Source organism: Haemaphysalis longicornis, unplaced genomic scaffold, assembly GCF_048455015.1.
Source record: "Haemaphysalis longicornis isolate Haplotype H1 unplaced genomic scaffold, Haemaphysalis longicornis Haplotype H1 scaffold_7, whole genome shotgun sequence".
Classification (NCBI taxonomy): domain Eukaryota; kingdom Metazoa; phylum Arthropoda; class Arachnida; order Ixodida; family Ixodidae; genus Haemaphysalis; species Haemaphysalis longicornis.
The window spans coordinates 149,852,896-149,865,070 of record NW_027526422.1 but is presented as its reverse complement, the minus strand read 5'-3'; the positions used below and the strand labels follow the sequence as shown (position 1 = coordinate 149,865,070).

At 47.1% G+C, this 12,175-nt stretch overlaps 1 protein-coding gene across 1 annotated transcript; it reads right to left on the bottom strand.

Moving 5' to 3' along the window:
* Positions 1–502: 502 nt before the first annotated feature.
* On the bottom strand, positions 503–8,520 carry LOC144146601 (membrane metallo-endopeptidase-like 1). Its single transcript, XM_077678539.1, has 3 exons — positions 8,486–8,520; positions 5,001–6,285; positions 503–643 (listed from the first exon to the last, which is right to left on the bottom strand). Exons 1-3 carry the CDS (start codon positions 8,518–8,520, stop codon positions 503–505), a joined length of 1,461 nt encoding a protein of 486 aa, XP_077534665.1.
* Between the last annotated feature and the right edge of the window lie 3,655 nt (positions 8,521–12,175).

Genomic DNA, 12,175 nt, shown 5'->3' with positions numbered 1-12,175 from the left:
CCCAACACATAACTTGGAAACTCGCTCAAAAGGTTTTTCTCTCTTTCCCGGTCTTGAGGTTCTTCGACCGCTCGAATTGCGTCAACAAGACCATGCAGCGGCTGTTGGCCGATTTTCCTTCAGTTGCAGCAATGAATGCTTTTCGACAGCAACTTTACAAAGAAAGCCAGAAAAACAAAGCGGAAACGGAAGGCTTATCTGGGGCGACGAGCAAATCACGCAGTGCAGCTCCGTGCTGGCGATAACTATAGCTTTCGCAGTGGTTCCAGACGCGAAGGAAAGAGTGAAATCGATCATCGAAAGTGTTGCAGGGTCCCTTTAATGCCATCTTCGACCAGTATCACTGCCCGGTGGGACGGCACTGGATAACGCCGAGAGGGAACTCGTGGGAAGACCAGCGATCGGAGATTAGCTGTAAAATTGATAAGGAGATAGACATTTTTAGAACGAAAGCACTCTTGCGCAACACCTTTCAAGGTCATTCATTACGTCGCAGTGACCTTCAGCCGACGGCGCGCAAGATGCGCTTTTCCTTCTTATCGCTTCGCTTGCTCAGAGCTTCGCTGCTGCGGTACCGCGTGACTAGGCGAGGGTAAAACGGCTGCTTCGGCTGCGCGTTACCGCCCAGCGGCGCCTGGGCGATCTGCAGGTGTGGATCAGCGGAAGCGAACCACAGGAAGATGCGGGGGTTTACCGACTGACAAATTAGACCAATTCGTTTATAGGAACGAAGACTAGAGAAAGAAACGATGCCCGCAGATTACAGACATGCTTTACTGCTGCTTTACCGGCGCATAGTTCCTTAGTCTCGCTATCGATGGAGCAATGTCCGGGCTGTCCGTGCCTGCACTTTTTTCGCCAGTTTCACTTAGGGAGAGGCAATGCGCTATTGGTTCAAGGCAGAAACAAGTGATGTAAAACGGCACATCGGAAACCCTGAATCCATCCTCGCGCCTCATTTATGCAAGGAAGCGCGAATTTCTATCCAAAACGTGCTAGCATTCCGGTGATTGCCAGACAGCTTACGAGCTCGCATACTTATCTGCCTCCACAACTATGATACTACGATGTTGCTTGATATGGAAGTTTGAGAGACCAGACTGTTCAGGATTGTACAATATGGAAATGTTTTCTGGGCACAGGCTTAAGTGATATCAATGTCAATAACATGCGGTTATAATCACGTGGTTATAAATGTCAACATTAACAAAAAACAGAGTAAGCGGAGCGTGGCGTCTTGGCAGCGGGTTCGTTCAGTTATTGGAGAAAGTGGAGGAATAGCTTAGATAGCTTATAACTACTCTTTAATATTTGGTCAACGAAAATTGGCGGAGCTTTCACTAGTAGTGCAAGGCTAGAGAAACAGCAAAGCTGGCGGCCCCTTACCCTTCTTCGGAGACCCGGCTGTTGCATCTAACATAACACATAGGCTGGCGTGCTCTCAGCTGATCTTAGTGATCATTTACCAGTGTTTTGTTTTGCCAACACGAAGGTTACTGTAAGCGGCAATACTTGTGACAGAAATTTTCGGCGCAGAATAACTAGTTCGGGACTGGAGCAATTTAGAGACCTTGTCAGAGTTTTCGACTGGAAGGAAGTTTTCGCTCAAAACGACTCAAACAAAGCTTATGGCCTATTTTTGAGGTACATACTGGCGTGCTACGACTTAGCGTTTCAACCAGTGGCACAGCAAAGAAATTCCCGAAAGGTGCGAAAGCCCTGGATAGATCAACAACTTCTTAAACGAATTAAAAAGAAAAACTCAATGTATCACTCTTTTGTGCGAACCCGTAACCCTAACCTGCTTCTAGAATTCAGAAAATATAGAAACAAACTGCAGAGCGACCTGAAAAGTGCCAAGCTCAGAAACTGTAAACGCCTCTTCGAGGATATACGCAACGATTAAAAAAAGATATGGGAAACAGTGAATGTGATAAGGAGCTGCAAGAAAAGCGCGCATTCACATGTTGCTCGCTTGAACGGTAGGCGGGTAGAATCAGCAGAAATGGCAATCGCAATGAATAGGCATTTCATGAAAGCAGGGGCTTACATTTCGGAGGTCGATGAAGATAAAAGTAGCGCTATACTGGAACAGTCACAACTTCGAAACTCTATCTTTTTAAGTCCGACAAACGCGAGTGAGTTGCAAACTTTTATTCTTAAACTCAAAAAAAAAAAAAAAATGTCGCATCTGGCATCGATGGTATTGCACCACTTCCTGTTAAACACACCGCTTCTGAAATTAGTGAAGTTTTAGCTTTTATTACTAATTTGACATTATCTACTAGAGTTTTTCCTCAAAAATTGAAAGTAGCTCCAGTTAGGTCAATTCACAAAGCTGGTGGCGATGACCAGTTGTCCAATTACAGGCCAATCTCTGTGTTGACTGTCTTTTCAAAAATATTTGAAGATGTACTACATAATAGACTAACAAACTTTTTCAACACACACAAGGTCATTTCACCGTATCAGTACGGCTTTAAAAAAAAAACAAGTCAACACAGGAAGCTCCGCTTAATATTAAGGACAGTATAATAGAAAATATGGAAGGAAAGAAATTTACACTCGGGTTATTCGTGGACCTACAAAAAGCATTTGACTCTATCAATCATGAAATATTGCTAAGAAAACTAAAAAAATTAGGAATACGCGGTAGAGCGGCTGACCTATTGAAGCTATTTAAGTAATACGGAGCAATTTGTTGAATTTAACGGTATTTCATCGGAGTTATTGACAATAGAACAGGGTGTTCCGCAAGGGTCAAAGCTGGGACCGTTGTTATTCTTAATATATGTGAATGATATTCTAAACATACCTTGTACACCCCAGATAGCCATGTATGCAGATGACACGAACATATTTTTCGCCGGTAGCAGTATAAGAGAACTCCAGTATGAAGTAAATAGATATTTAGAAATGTTGTCAAAGTGGTTACACGAAAATAACTTAGAGCTAAACGCATCGAAGACTACCTATACCATTTTTAGACCAATTAATAAGAAGATAGATCAAGGCATTCATATTGAATATCGAGGCAATATGATCAACCAAGTCAAAGAACAGAAGTTCTTAGGAGTATGGTTTCATGAAGAATTATCTTGGCATCCTCATATAGAACACTTAGGCAATGAAATTTCAAAAAAAAATATTGGCGTTCTCTACAGATGGAGAGGCTTAATACCCCTTTGGTTGAAAACACAGCTTTATAACACTCTTGTCTATTCTAGGCTTTGCTACGGAATATTACCGTGGGGAACAACAAACAAAACAAATTACAAGCGGCTGATCGTCTTACAGAAAAGAGTTCTCCGCCTATTTGCCAATTTTCACGGGCACTATGCAGACTTGAGAACGGGTCCACTATTTGTTCAGTATAGCATGCTTAAGGCTGACCAAATTTATTATATGAAGCTTTTACAAGCTATACACAAAGAAAATCTCCATGGCAAACATAACGACAATAGCAGTATATGCCCTCTTAGCTGTGCCAAAATACATACACCGAAACTGCGAACGAACTACGGCAGGCAGTGTTCTCTGTTTCAACGCACTGACATACTCAACAAAGTTGGAGGCCACATTGATTTCAAATGCAGTAGAAACATATTTAAAACACAGGCGAAAGAATACCTCTTAAATCCGAATATCTGCTTCAATGGCTAGAGCTGTGGATGTCGTCTCGACCTGTTTAATGCGCAGGTTTTGTAGCTGTGTCTATCTTTAAAACTCAATCATAGTTCTACTCTGATTGTCCACTTGTATTTTGTTTTACTTTAATCTTTTGTACTCTAATGTACGTTACTGTACCTTTCCCATATTGTGCTGTAATGTCTTGTGCTGTACATGTTGCTTGTATTTTTGTAAAACTCATTAGAATTTCTAGATTGTTTGATTTTGCCTCATCATTGTACTGTACCAAGGGGGGCTGGGGCCTCTGTCAGGCTTTGTAGCCTTTAGTCCCAGCCTGCCTCCTCGTACCTCTGAGGAAATAAAAATCTTCGAATCTTTGAATCTTTGATTTAAGAACTTTCCACTGAAAGTTCTCCATGACTGCCAGGCGGGGGTCGTTTTGTCCGCAGGCTTTCACATCTCTCTCCAAGTGGATCGCGTTAGCACGTGCTAGAACAGGCGGCAACCGGCTTAGCGAACACGGCGTGTGTATCGAGAACTCTGCGTCTGTGCTCCCCACTACAGGCGTGGACGCACGTGAACGGGCGAGGAGAACAGCAGGCCACAGGTCACGCCATGAAAACTGGGCTGAGTGCACGGGAAGATTGAGCTGGCGAAGTCGGGCGCCCTGCAAGCCCACGCGCAGGGTCGAACAACGCCGGGAGCTCTTCACGAAGCGCACGCTCACGTGCGCTCGGCTGGGCTGCGTTTTCTGGTAGCGCTCGATGGCGAAAATAAACGCTAAACAGCTCTGCTGTTTAAAGTGTGCGAAAAGGAATGAATGATTGCAACGCAACTTTACACCTGCAAAGAAGGGTTCTCGCATTGCAGAGCAGCAGGCACAAAAGCAAGCGTGAGTAACGCACTCGCTATACAGGTGTGAGATCAAGAGGCCGTAAACAAATGCGCCATAGGTTCACAAACCCACCGCAGAATAATACTGACGCCATCAAGGAACGTGCGGTAATAATCATGGTTTTAAATCACGTGAATCTATGGTACATACACAGGTAACACAAGTGCCAGGAACAGCCTTACTCAGCTAAGCGTCTTCATTTGCCAAAGTGAACGGCGCAACGCCAGCATTATTACTTTCCACAGTGTGTTCGAGCTACGGTTAATTACAAAGTATACAGCACCGTGTGGGCGTTCATGTGCAGCGTTATGAATTAACAGGTGCAGCTTTTCAGGTGAGCTAATTCTGGAAGAAGCTGCATTTCTTCTGCGGGTTCATCGCCGAGCCCACAGGGCAGTGAAAGGCTTCCGCGAACGGCAGGAAGTTCCGGAGCGGCAGGTTGCACCGCCCCGCGTTGTGGCGGCTTCGCCCGCACATCTCCGTGACAGTAGGTGAGAAAGAAGATTTGGTGGCCCGTGTAGCTCTCCAGGTAAGAAAGCTGTACCACGTCGACATCCTCTCCTGTTTCGGCGAGGGCCTGCGTGTAGGCGCTGAACGCGGCTTCCAGGGCCGGAAGGTCCGAGAACAGCTGCACTGGCCGTTCATTGGAAGCGTTTGCGCCAGCAACGCCGCTTTCTTTGCCCCCGTTTTCAGAATTCGGGCGATAGCACTCGAGCTTGCCCTTATAGTCGGAGGTCTTGTTTGGCCCCCACCAGGCGGAGGCGCCGCCCTGGGTGTCAGCGAGTGCGCCGGCCGTGTCGAAGGAGCGACTGAGCTCGCGCATTACGTACGAGCCGAGACCACCGAAGTTCATGGAGTATGTTCCATCCATAGAGTGGAGCGGCGGCTGTAGCGCGGCCATGGACACCCGCAACAAGTTCGGCCAGTAGAGGTACTCGGTGAGCTGACTTGCTACGTCGGTGAGCCGTCTGCGGTAGACGTCCTCGTAGCGCTCACTCCCCAGGTACCTCCGAAGGGTGTCCGAGTAGAGGGTGAAGTATTCAATAAAGCTGAGCTTGTCTGACTTGTGGGCCGCCGCCTCAAAATCGGCGTATAACTTGGCCACGCCGTCGGCGGGAAAAAACTCTTCGGTGGGAAACATGTCGACATTGAGGTTGGAGAGCTTGTGTTGGGCTTCGCGCAAGGCGCCTTTTTCTACCCATGGCAGCCGTTTAAGGCTGGATCGTAGCGTTTTCACCAGTCCTCTGATGAAGCCGTTGAACTCTGCGCGGACAGAAGAGTTGAAGCGGTTACGCACGGACGAGGCTGCGGCACGCATCCCGAGACGCGACTCGACCAACATAGCGCAGACAAATGGCGCCACTTCGTCGTCTGCTAACCCGAACCTCATCCAGTGGATGTCACCCGTGGTCCACAAGAACATCTGCATGAAGACCCACGCGATGCCTTCAAGAAGCCTTTCGGGTTTTGCGGCGTACGCCGCGAAAAGCTTGTCAAGTGCTGTTAGAAGCCGGCTGCTCTGCACCATGACAACTGTGTCGTTGGCGTCCAGGTGAACACTGGTGTTGGCGACGTGTTTATCGAGCAGTTCTTCCCAGAGTTCGGCGCTAACCGAGTGCATGTATCTTCCGAAGGCATAAAGCGGGAACCACACCTGGCTGTCGATCGGGTCGGACGACTGACGGCTGATGTCGTAGAGGGCGTTTTCGGCGTCCCTCAACTCCGTAAAGTTTTTGACGGTTGGTGGTAGCTTGAGCAGCCTGCGAGATCAAATTTTGAAGCGTAGCATGAGCAACCATGCAGTAAAACACTTCAACTGCAGCCACGATTTTAGGCTCATGAAGACAAGTTTAACGCCTTTAAGATTGCTTCGGGGCGAGAGTTCGAAATGAGGAACAGTCGGGGCACCTTGAGTAATCATGGTGACGGTGAGCGGCAACACGGCGTACCCCGAACTCCCATACTTACGTTATTACCTACCTTGGTGATAAGTTTAAAGGTAAAAGATTACAAGCCGCGAACGGTGGCCGTCGGGGTCTTGGTCAAGCTCCGGCGGACGGGCTTCCTGTCTGTTTATCAGGCAGGGGGCTCCGGGACCTTACAGAGCGTGAGGGTAGCCTCAGTGGACTTAATACCCCCTACCCTCGGTCATACTATGCTGTATGGTAACTCTGAAATTGCCCCTTTCAAATGATCAGGCCCTGAAAAGGGCCTGCACCGAAGCAATCTTCAAACCCCTATCCAACCTCGTTATCACAACCACTGACAACTTTCCACGTTTATCAGTCATGCAGGCCGTCGACAAAGCAACCTCAGTGACTTCAAAATTTCTTTTCGCAATTTCCAAGCTTATTGAAAGTATGGTCGGAAAAAACTATGACCTAACAAAACACGCATCTGCTGACATGTTACAAGTAAGCATGTTAGAAGTAAGGAACAGTCTACTATACTCCTTAAGCAAACATAGGTGACTTACAAGTCACTAACACCTCACCGAACTTTCAACAGCTCCCAAGGTGTCATCTCCGAAACTGAACTGATAAATGAAACTGAAACGGATATTCAAGGCGTGACGCATCACAATAAGGCGCGATGGAAATGAAATCGAAAGCAATCATATCATCTCGAGTTTTGATCGTAGTATACATGCGCAGAATCAGCCAAAGCAAGCATCCTTCAGTACATCCCAAACCCGCGAGGTTGCTTCAAAAATATCAAAGGTATGGACCGTTCCATCGGGCGAGGGGGAAACTTACTCTCTGACGCAGCGGCCTCGGCGTGCGGACCGCCCTTTCCCCTCTCTGGAGTCTGCGCGCCGATCACGGCGGGCCTGGCGCGGCTGCTCCTTTGCCTTGACTACGCTTTGTAGGCATTCCGCGTGCCGGTTTACGACTAATTTACGCAGTATTTTAATGAAATGCTATTAATAAATGAGCCAGACTAGCAGCTTGTAAGTTGCGCACTTAATTGCACACAAGATTTCTGGCAATTTTGTTCTCCTGAGCTCTTTCTGTACACTTCTACATTGGAGTAGTGGCAGAAAAATCTTCTACCTTCTTTCCAAATTAAAATGGGTAACTGAAACTTCCTGTGCCGCAGATGGTGTTAGTTCCATCTCCACTGCTGCTGCGGTCACATTGCGGCATATCCGGTTCCAAGTATTACGTGGGCTGGCGTTGGCGATTTTCACACTGACACCTCCATAGGGTGTCTCTTTCCCCAGCCAACCTGAGCGAAAAGAGGCGGGGTCTACTGAAGGGGATTCCACCTCCATTCTTCCCCCATCCCCGACTAGGGCAAAATAAAGTTATTCATTTTTTCAATTCAACCAAGAGTTAAGTCCATTATACAAATATGATGTCTAACCTAGATTACATCAAACCTAGATAAAAGCAACGCAAAAGCGAAATCTTGTCTGGTTGCCCAACAACGAACGCTTAATAAGTTGCCCAACACCCGCTGCGGTGGCTCAGTGGTTAAGGCGTTGCGCTGCTGAGCACGAGGTCGCGGGTTCGATTCCCGGCCGCGGCGGCCGCTTTTCTGATGGAGGCGAAAAGCAAAAATGCCCGTGTGTACGAGATTTCGGCGCACGTTAAAGATCCCCAGATGGTCAAAATTAATCCGGAGCCCTCCACTACGGCGCGCCTCATCGCCTGCGTTGCGTAGGCGCGTTAAACGCCACAATCAAAAATCAATAAGTTGCTTAACGGCGGACTCTCTCCAGGAGCTGTGTTGTTCACTTTATTTATGTTGTACTTTAGTAATGCAGAGAAGCTTGAAATTCTAGAGAGAGGAAGATTTTTTTTATAGTTGGCGACAGTGGTGGCTGAGGGTGAGGTGTTGATATATCGATAATATTTAATAGAAACTATGTAATATGCCAAATACTTACTAAGGCCACCCAAAACAACCTGTATTAAATCCTGCAGGGATATGAAGCCAGAAGTATGTCACACTTACGCCGACACGCACTGCTGCTTGTTGCCCATGGGCATCGGGCGTATCACGGTTAGATCGTCTTGATAAACATCAGTTTTTGCAGTAAAAGTGATAAAAATACCCGCTTTACGCGATCCCGGACACAGACACACAAACAAAAAAATTGTGACGAAGTATTGCAAACATATGTTCGACACAGCATCGTTTACCCATCGCGGACCACGCTACCTCTAGGAGAATTTCAGCTCCACCGCGGCCCGAAAAGCCGCCAATTTAAGCCAGATTGTTTAAACTGGTCGTATGCAACAACTTTCTAATTTAAAGTGTATTACGGAAAAGAACGCACAACGTGCTACAACGAAAAATTCACCGAGCCGCCGTTGGAACCCATGCGCCGCGGAGCAAACGCCCAAGCCAGCGAATCGGCCAGCTACGAGAGAGCGCTGCGCACGCAAGATGGCGGCGACCTCGTTGGAATAGTCTATAGGCTCAGTAGCAGCAACGGCCGAGGGCAAGAAACTTGGCGAAATGCCCAAAGTACGAACACCAGACACGCCAGTACAACAATACACATTTCAGGTGTTGTAACGGCGATGGTCCCCACGCTGCGTATTCTCATTCCTGTGAAAAATTCCGCAAGAAAAAGAAATGGTCATCATTAATGCAACGCAAAACTTCTGTTCTGAAGCTCGGAAACAGCATTCAATGCTCTGTCAGGAAGCTGGACGTTGCTCGCCCGGGGGGTGGGGCGGCGTCAGGTTGTGGTGGCGCCCCAGTGAAGGGACACAGATATGGCCCCATCCCCGACCCCCACTGGGCTAGCTTTGGCTGCCCAGAATGTTTCCCCACAGCGCCTTCACTCCATAGCAGCTGAGGTGGCAAAAAAAACTCCCCCCACCTCCCCGAAGGGGATCGTGCGGAAATGCGAATGCATTGGGTGCACCGATGGGTGCGCTGCGGCAAGCAGTAACGGAGAGAGGCGTGCGCTCCACTGCATTTATATACATTTTCCGAGCGCAGCGAGCGGAGAGAGGGTACGCGGAGAGGAGAGAGAGACCCGCGCAACACGCCCGCCCCGCGCGCGAGCTTTCTCTCCCGCCGAGCTCCGCGATGCGAGCGCCCTCACACGCCCGAGCGCGCTCCTCCTCTCCACTCACTCTCCGCTACTCCGCCCGAGCTCCGCGATGCGAGCGCCCTCACACGCCCGAGCGCGCTCCTCCTCTCCCCTTGCCCTCCGCTACTCCCGCCCAAGCTACTACCTGCTCCGGTTGCTAGGCGCGCCACAGCTTTTGCTAGGGGCGAGGAGGAGCGCGGAGAGATAACACCTGCAGGCGCACGCCGACGGAGCACGACAACCCCCGACTAATAAATGCATTCGCATTTAAAAACGCCGTTGGTAGAGATGGCTTGCCTTCTGCTCCTGCTGCACTGGTCCCTGTCGACACACTAAGCATAGAATTGGACGGCCCTGCATCAACTTCTACGCCCACACAGCCGCTTCAGCAGGCACAGAACTGGACGGCCCAGAATCAACTTCCACACCCACACTACCGCTTCAGCCGCCCCTGGCACGCACGGCAAACATCAAGGACACCCTTAAAGGTTCCCGGCAAAAGGAGTCAGATTCTGCATCTAGATGTCTGCTGTCAGACGAAGATATGGACGTAATGCCCACGTCAGCTCGGTCAACTTTTCAGCCAAACGTGCAGCGTGGCAGCATGGGCCGTGGGAATAAACCGGCTCCGCGTATCACTGGGCCTAGCAAAGGCTCAGTGACCTAGATAAAACCACTCACACACGCACACACATACATGCTGCATTTTATCTTAAACACTAAAGGTAATACAAAGCATCACACAATGAAACTGCAAGGGCCTAAAAACTTAGACGACGTTGCGCATGTAGCCTAAAATAGGAGATGGTGGTGACTAGAATAGGTCATCTGCGTCGCATAAGTCTTTCGGTATTTACATAGTGCACAGTTAGGTATGAAATGCTGCGTCACTAATAATGTAGCGCTTAAAAAGCTTTAGCGAATTCGTATACAATTCCAACGTCTATTTGGGCTTTTCTTGTACCAATGTAAACATTTCGTTGTTTTTAATTTCATATTTCACTAGTTTTTACAGCCCAATAATAAGTCGCGCAGCCCACGGCGGCGAACTGCGCGCAGCCGCAGTGTTTACGTATGAACGCTTTTTTACACGACCTGTATTGTGCAATGCACGCTGTATTTTTTGTGCCGAATGCGCCCGGTGTACCCGATCTGTAAATTTTTAGGTGGCATCATTAAATCGCGGAGCACTTGTTGCTGAACCACCGCCGACTGCTTGTTTTTTGGCTTAAAATTTTGCTTGACACATTCTTGGACCCCTGTAATTGCGGATTTAGACAACAGAAAATTATATCAGACGAGGTAAAGTAACGTAATCCACAGGGGTATTAAACTCTAGTGTAACATACGGGTTAGAAGTGCTCGGGTTTCTGGTTGATCCGAGCTATGTTCAAGCACAGCACCAAACTAAACACAAAACAAAAACTATAGAAACATTTTACAAAAACGAACTGACCGAATGGAAAATAAGCATCTTGTTCAACTCCCCTGAATGACTAAAGCTAACCTAAAAAATCTCAAAAACAACAAAGAAAACACGAATAAAAATATCCCGAAAATGAACCAACCCTTTAATACAGCCGGCATCTCAGGAAAAAATACATACTTGCACAAGTTATTAATGCCAATCTCTATATTCGTGTACATTTACATATTGGTGAAACTGAAACTGAAAACATCACTGGCGAAACTGGAAAACACTTTACAAATCTGGTGGAATTACGATAATTGTATGCTAATGCGTAGCGTTCTAATGCCGCATTTCTAGAGTGTTAGCTCTTTACAGCTATCTAGGGTTATGGGTAGCGAAAGACGTTGGAATATTTTAGTGTTTTTAAATTTTATTTTCTTTCTTCTCGCCACTGATATAATTTTATACCATTAGAGCGATATAGTGCTTTTACTTCGCTAATTATGTTTTCCCCCCAAAGATGCAAGGAGTAGTGCTGAGTTATTTCCAGCGTTATTTCGCTTGCTTACTTTCTTTAGTCTTCGGTTGTTTATATAAGATGAATATTTGGTTGTTAAAAAGAAAAGTTGCATATTTTGGATTTTGTCATACCAGTTTCGAGAAAATTTTCTTTTTTCAATTTTTCTTAAGTTGTGGACTTTTGAGAACTATCTTTGACCAATTATCTCCATTTACGCTATCGTACCGATTGGGGGTGTTACTTCCGCGGAATCGGAATTTCTGTGGAAATGCAGGACGTTACACGGTAGACCATTTTCGCTATTTTTATTCGCATTTTGAACGTTTTCTTGCGGGTGGTTTTTGTTTATATTTTCGGTATTTTTTTGGGGGGGGGGAGATGTATAAGATATATATTTGTAACCTTGTGAGATCGTATGTGTGATTTTTTTCTATTTTTCTCGTGTTTTATGCCTTGCGAATTCTCTGCAACAAATTTTCTCCATGTACGCTATTATAACAATTACAGGTGTTACCTTGCATTTTTTTTTAATGCAAGGCGTCACATGGTCCTGGTCGAGGAGGGGGGGTACTCGAAGAGAATGCTACTCATTAAAACAATAAACTAACCCAGTATGCGGCTACTCATAGCCAGATCTGGCCATGAAGAACCGACAATGTAGACAGG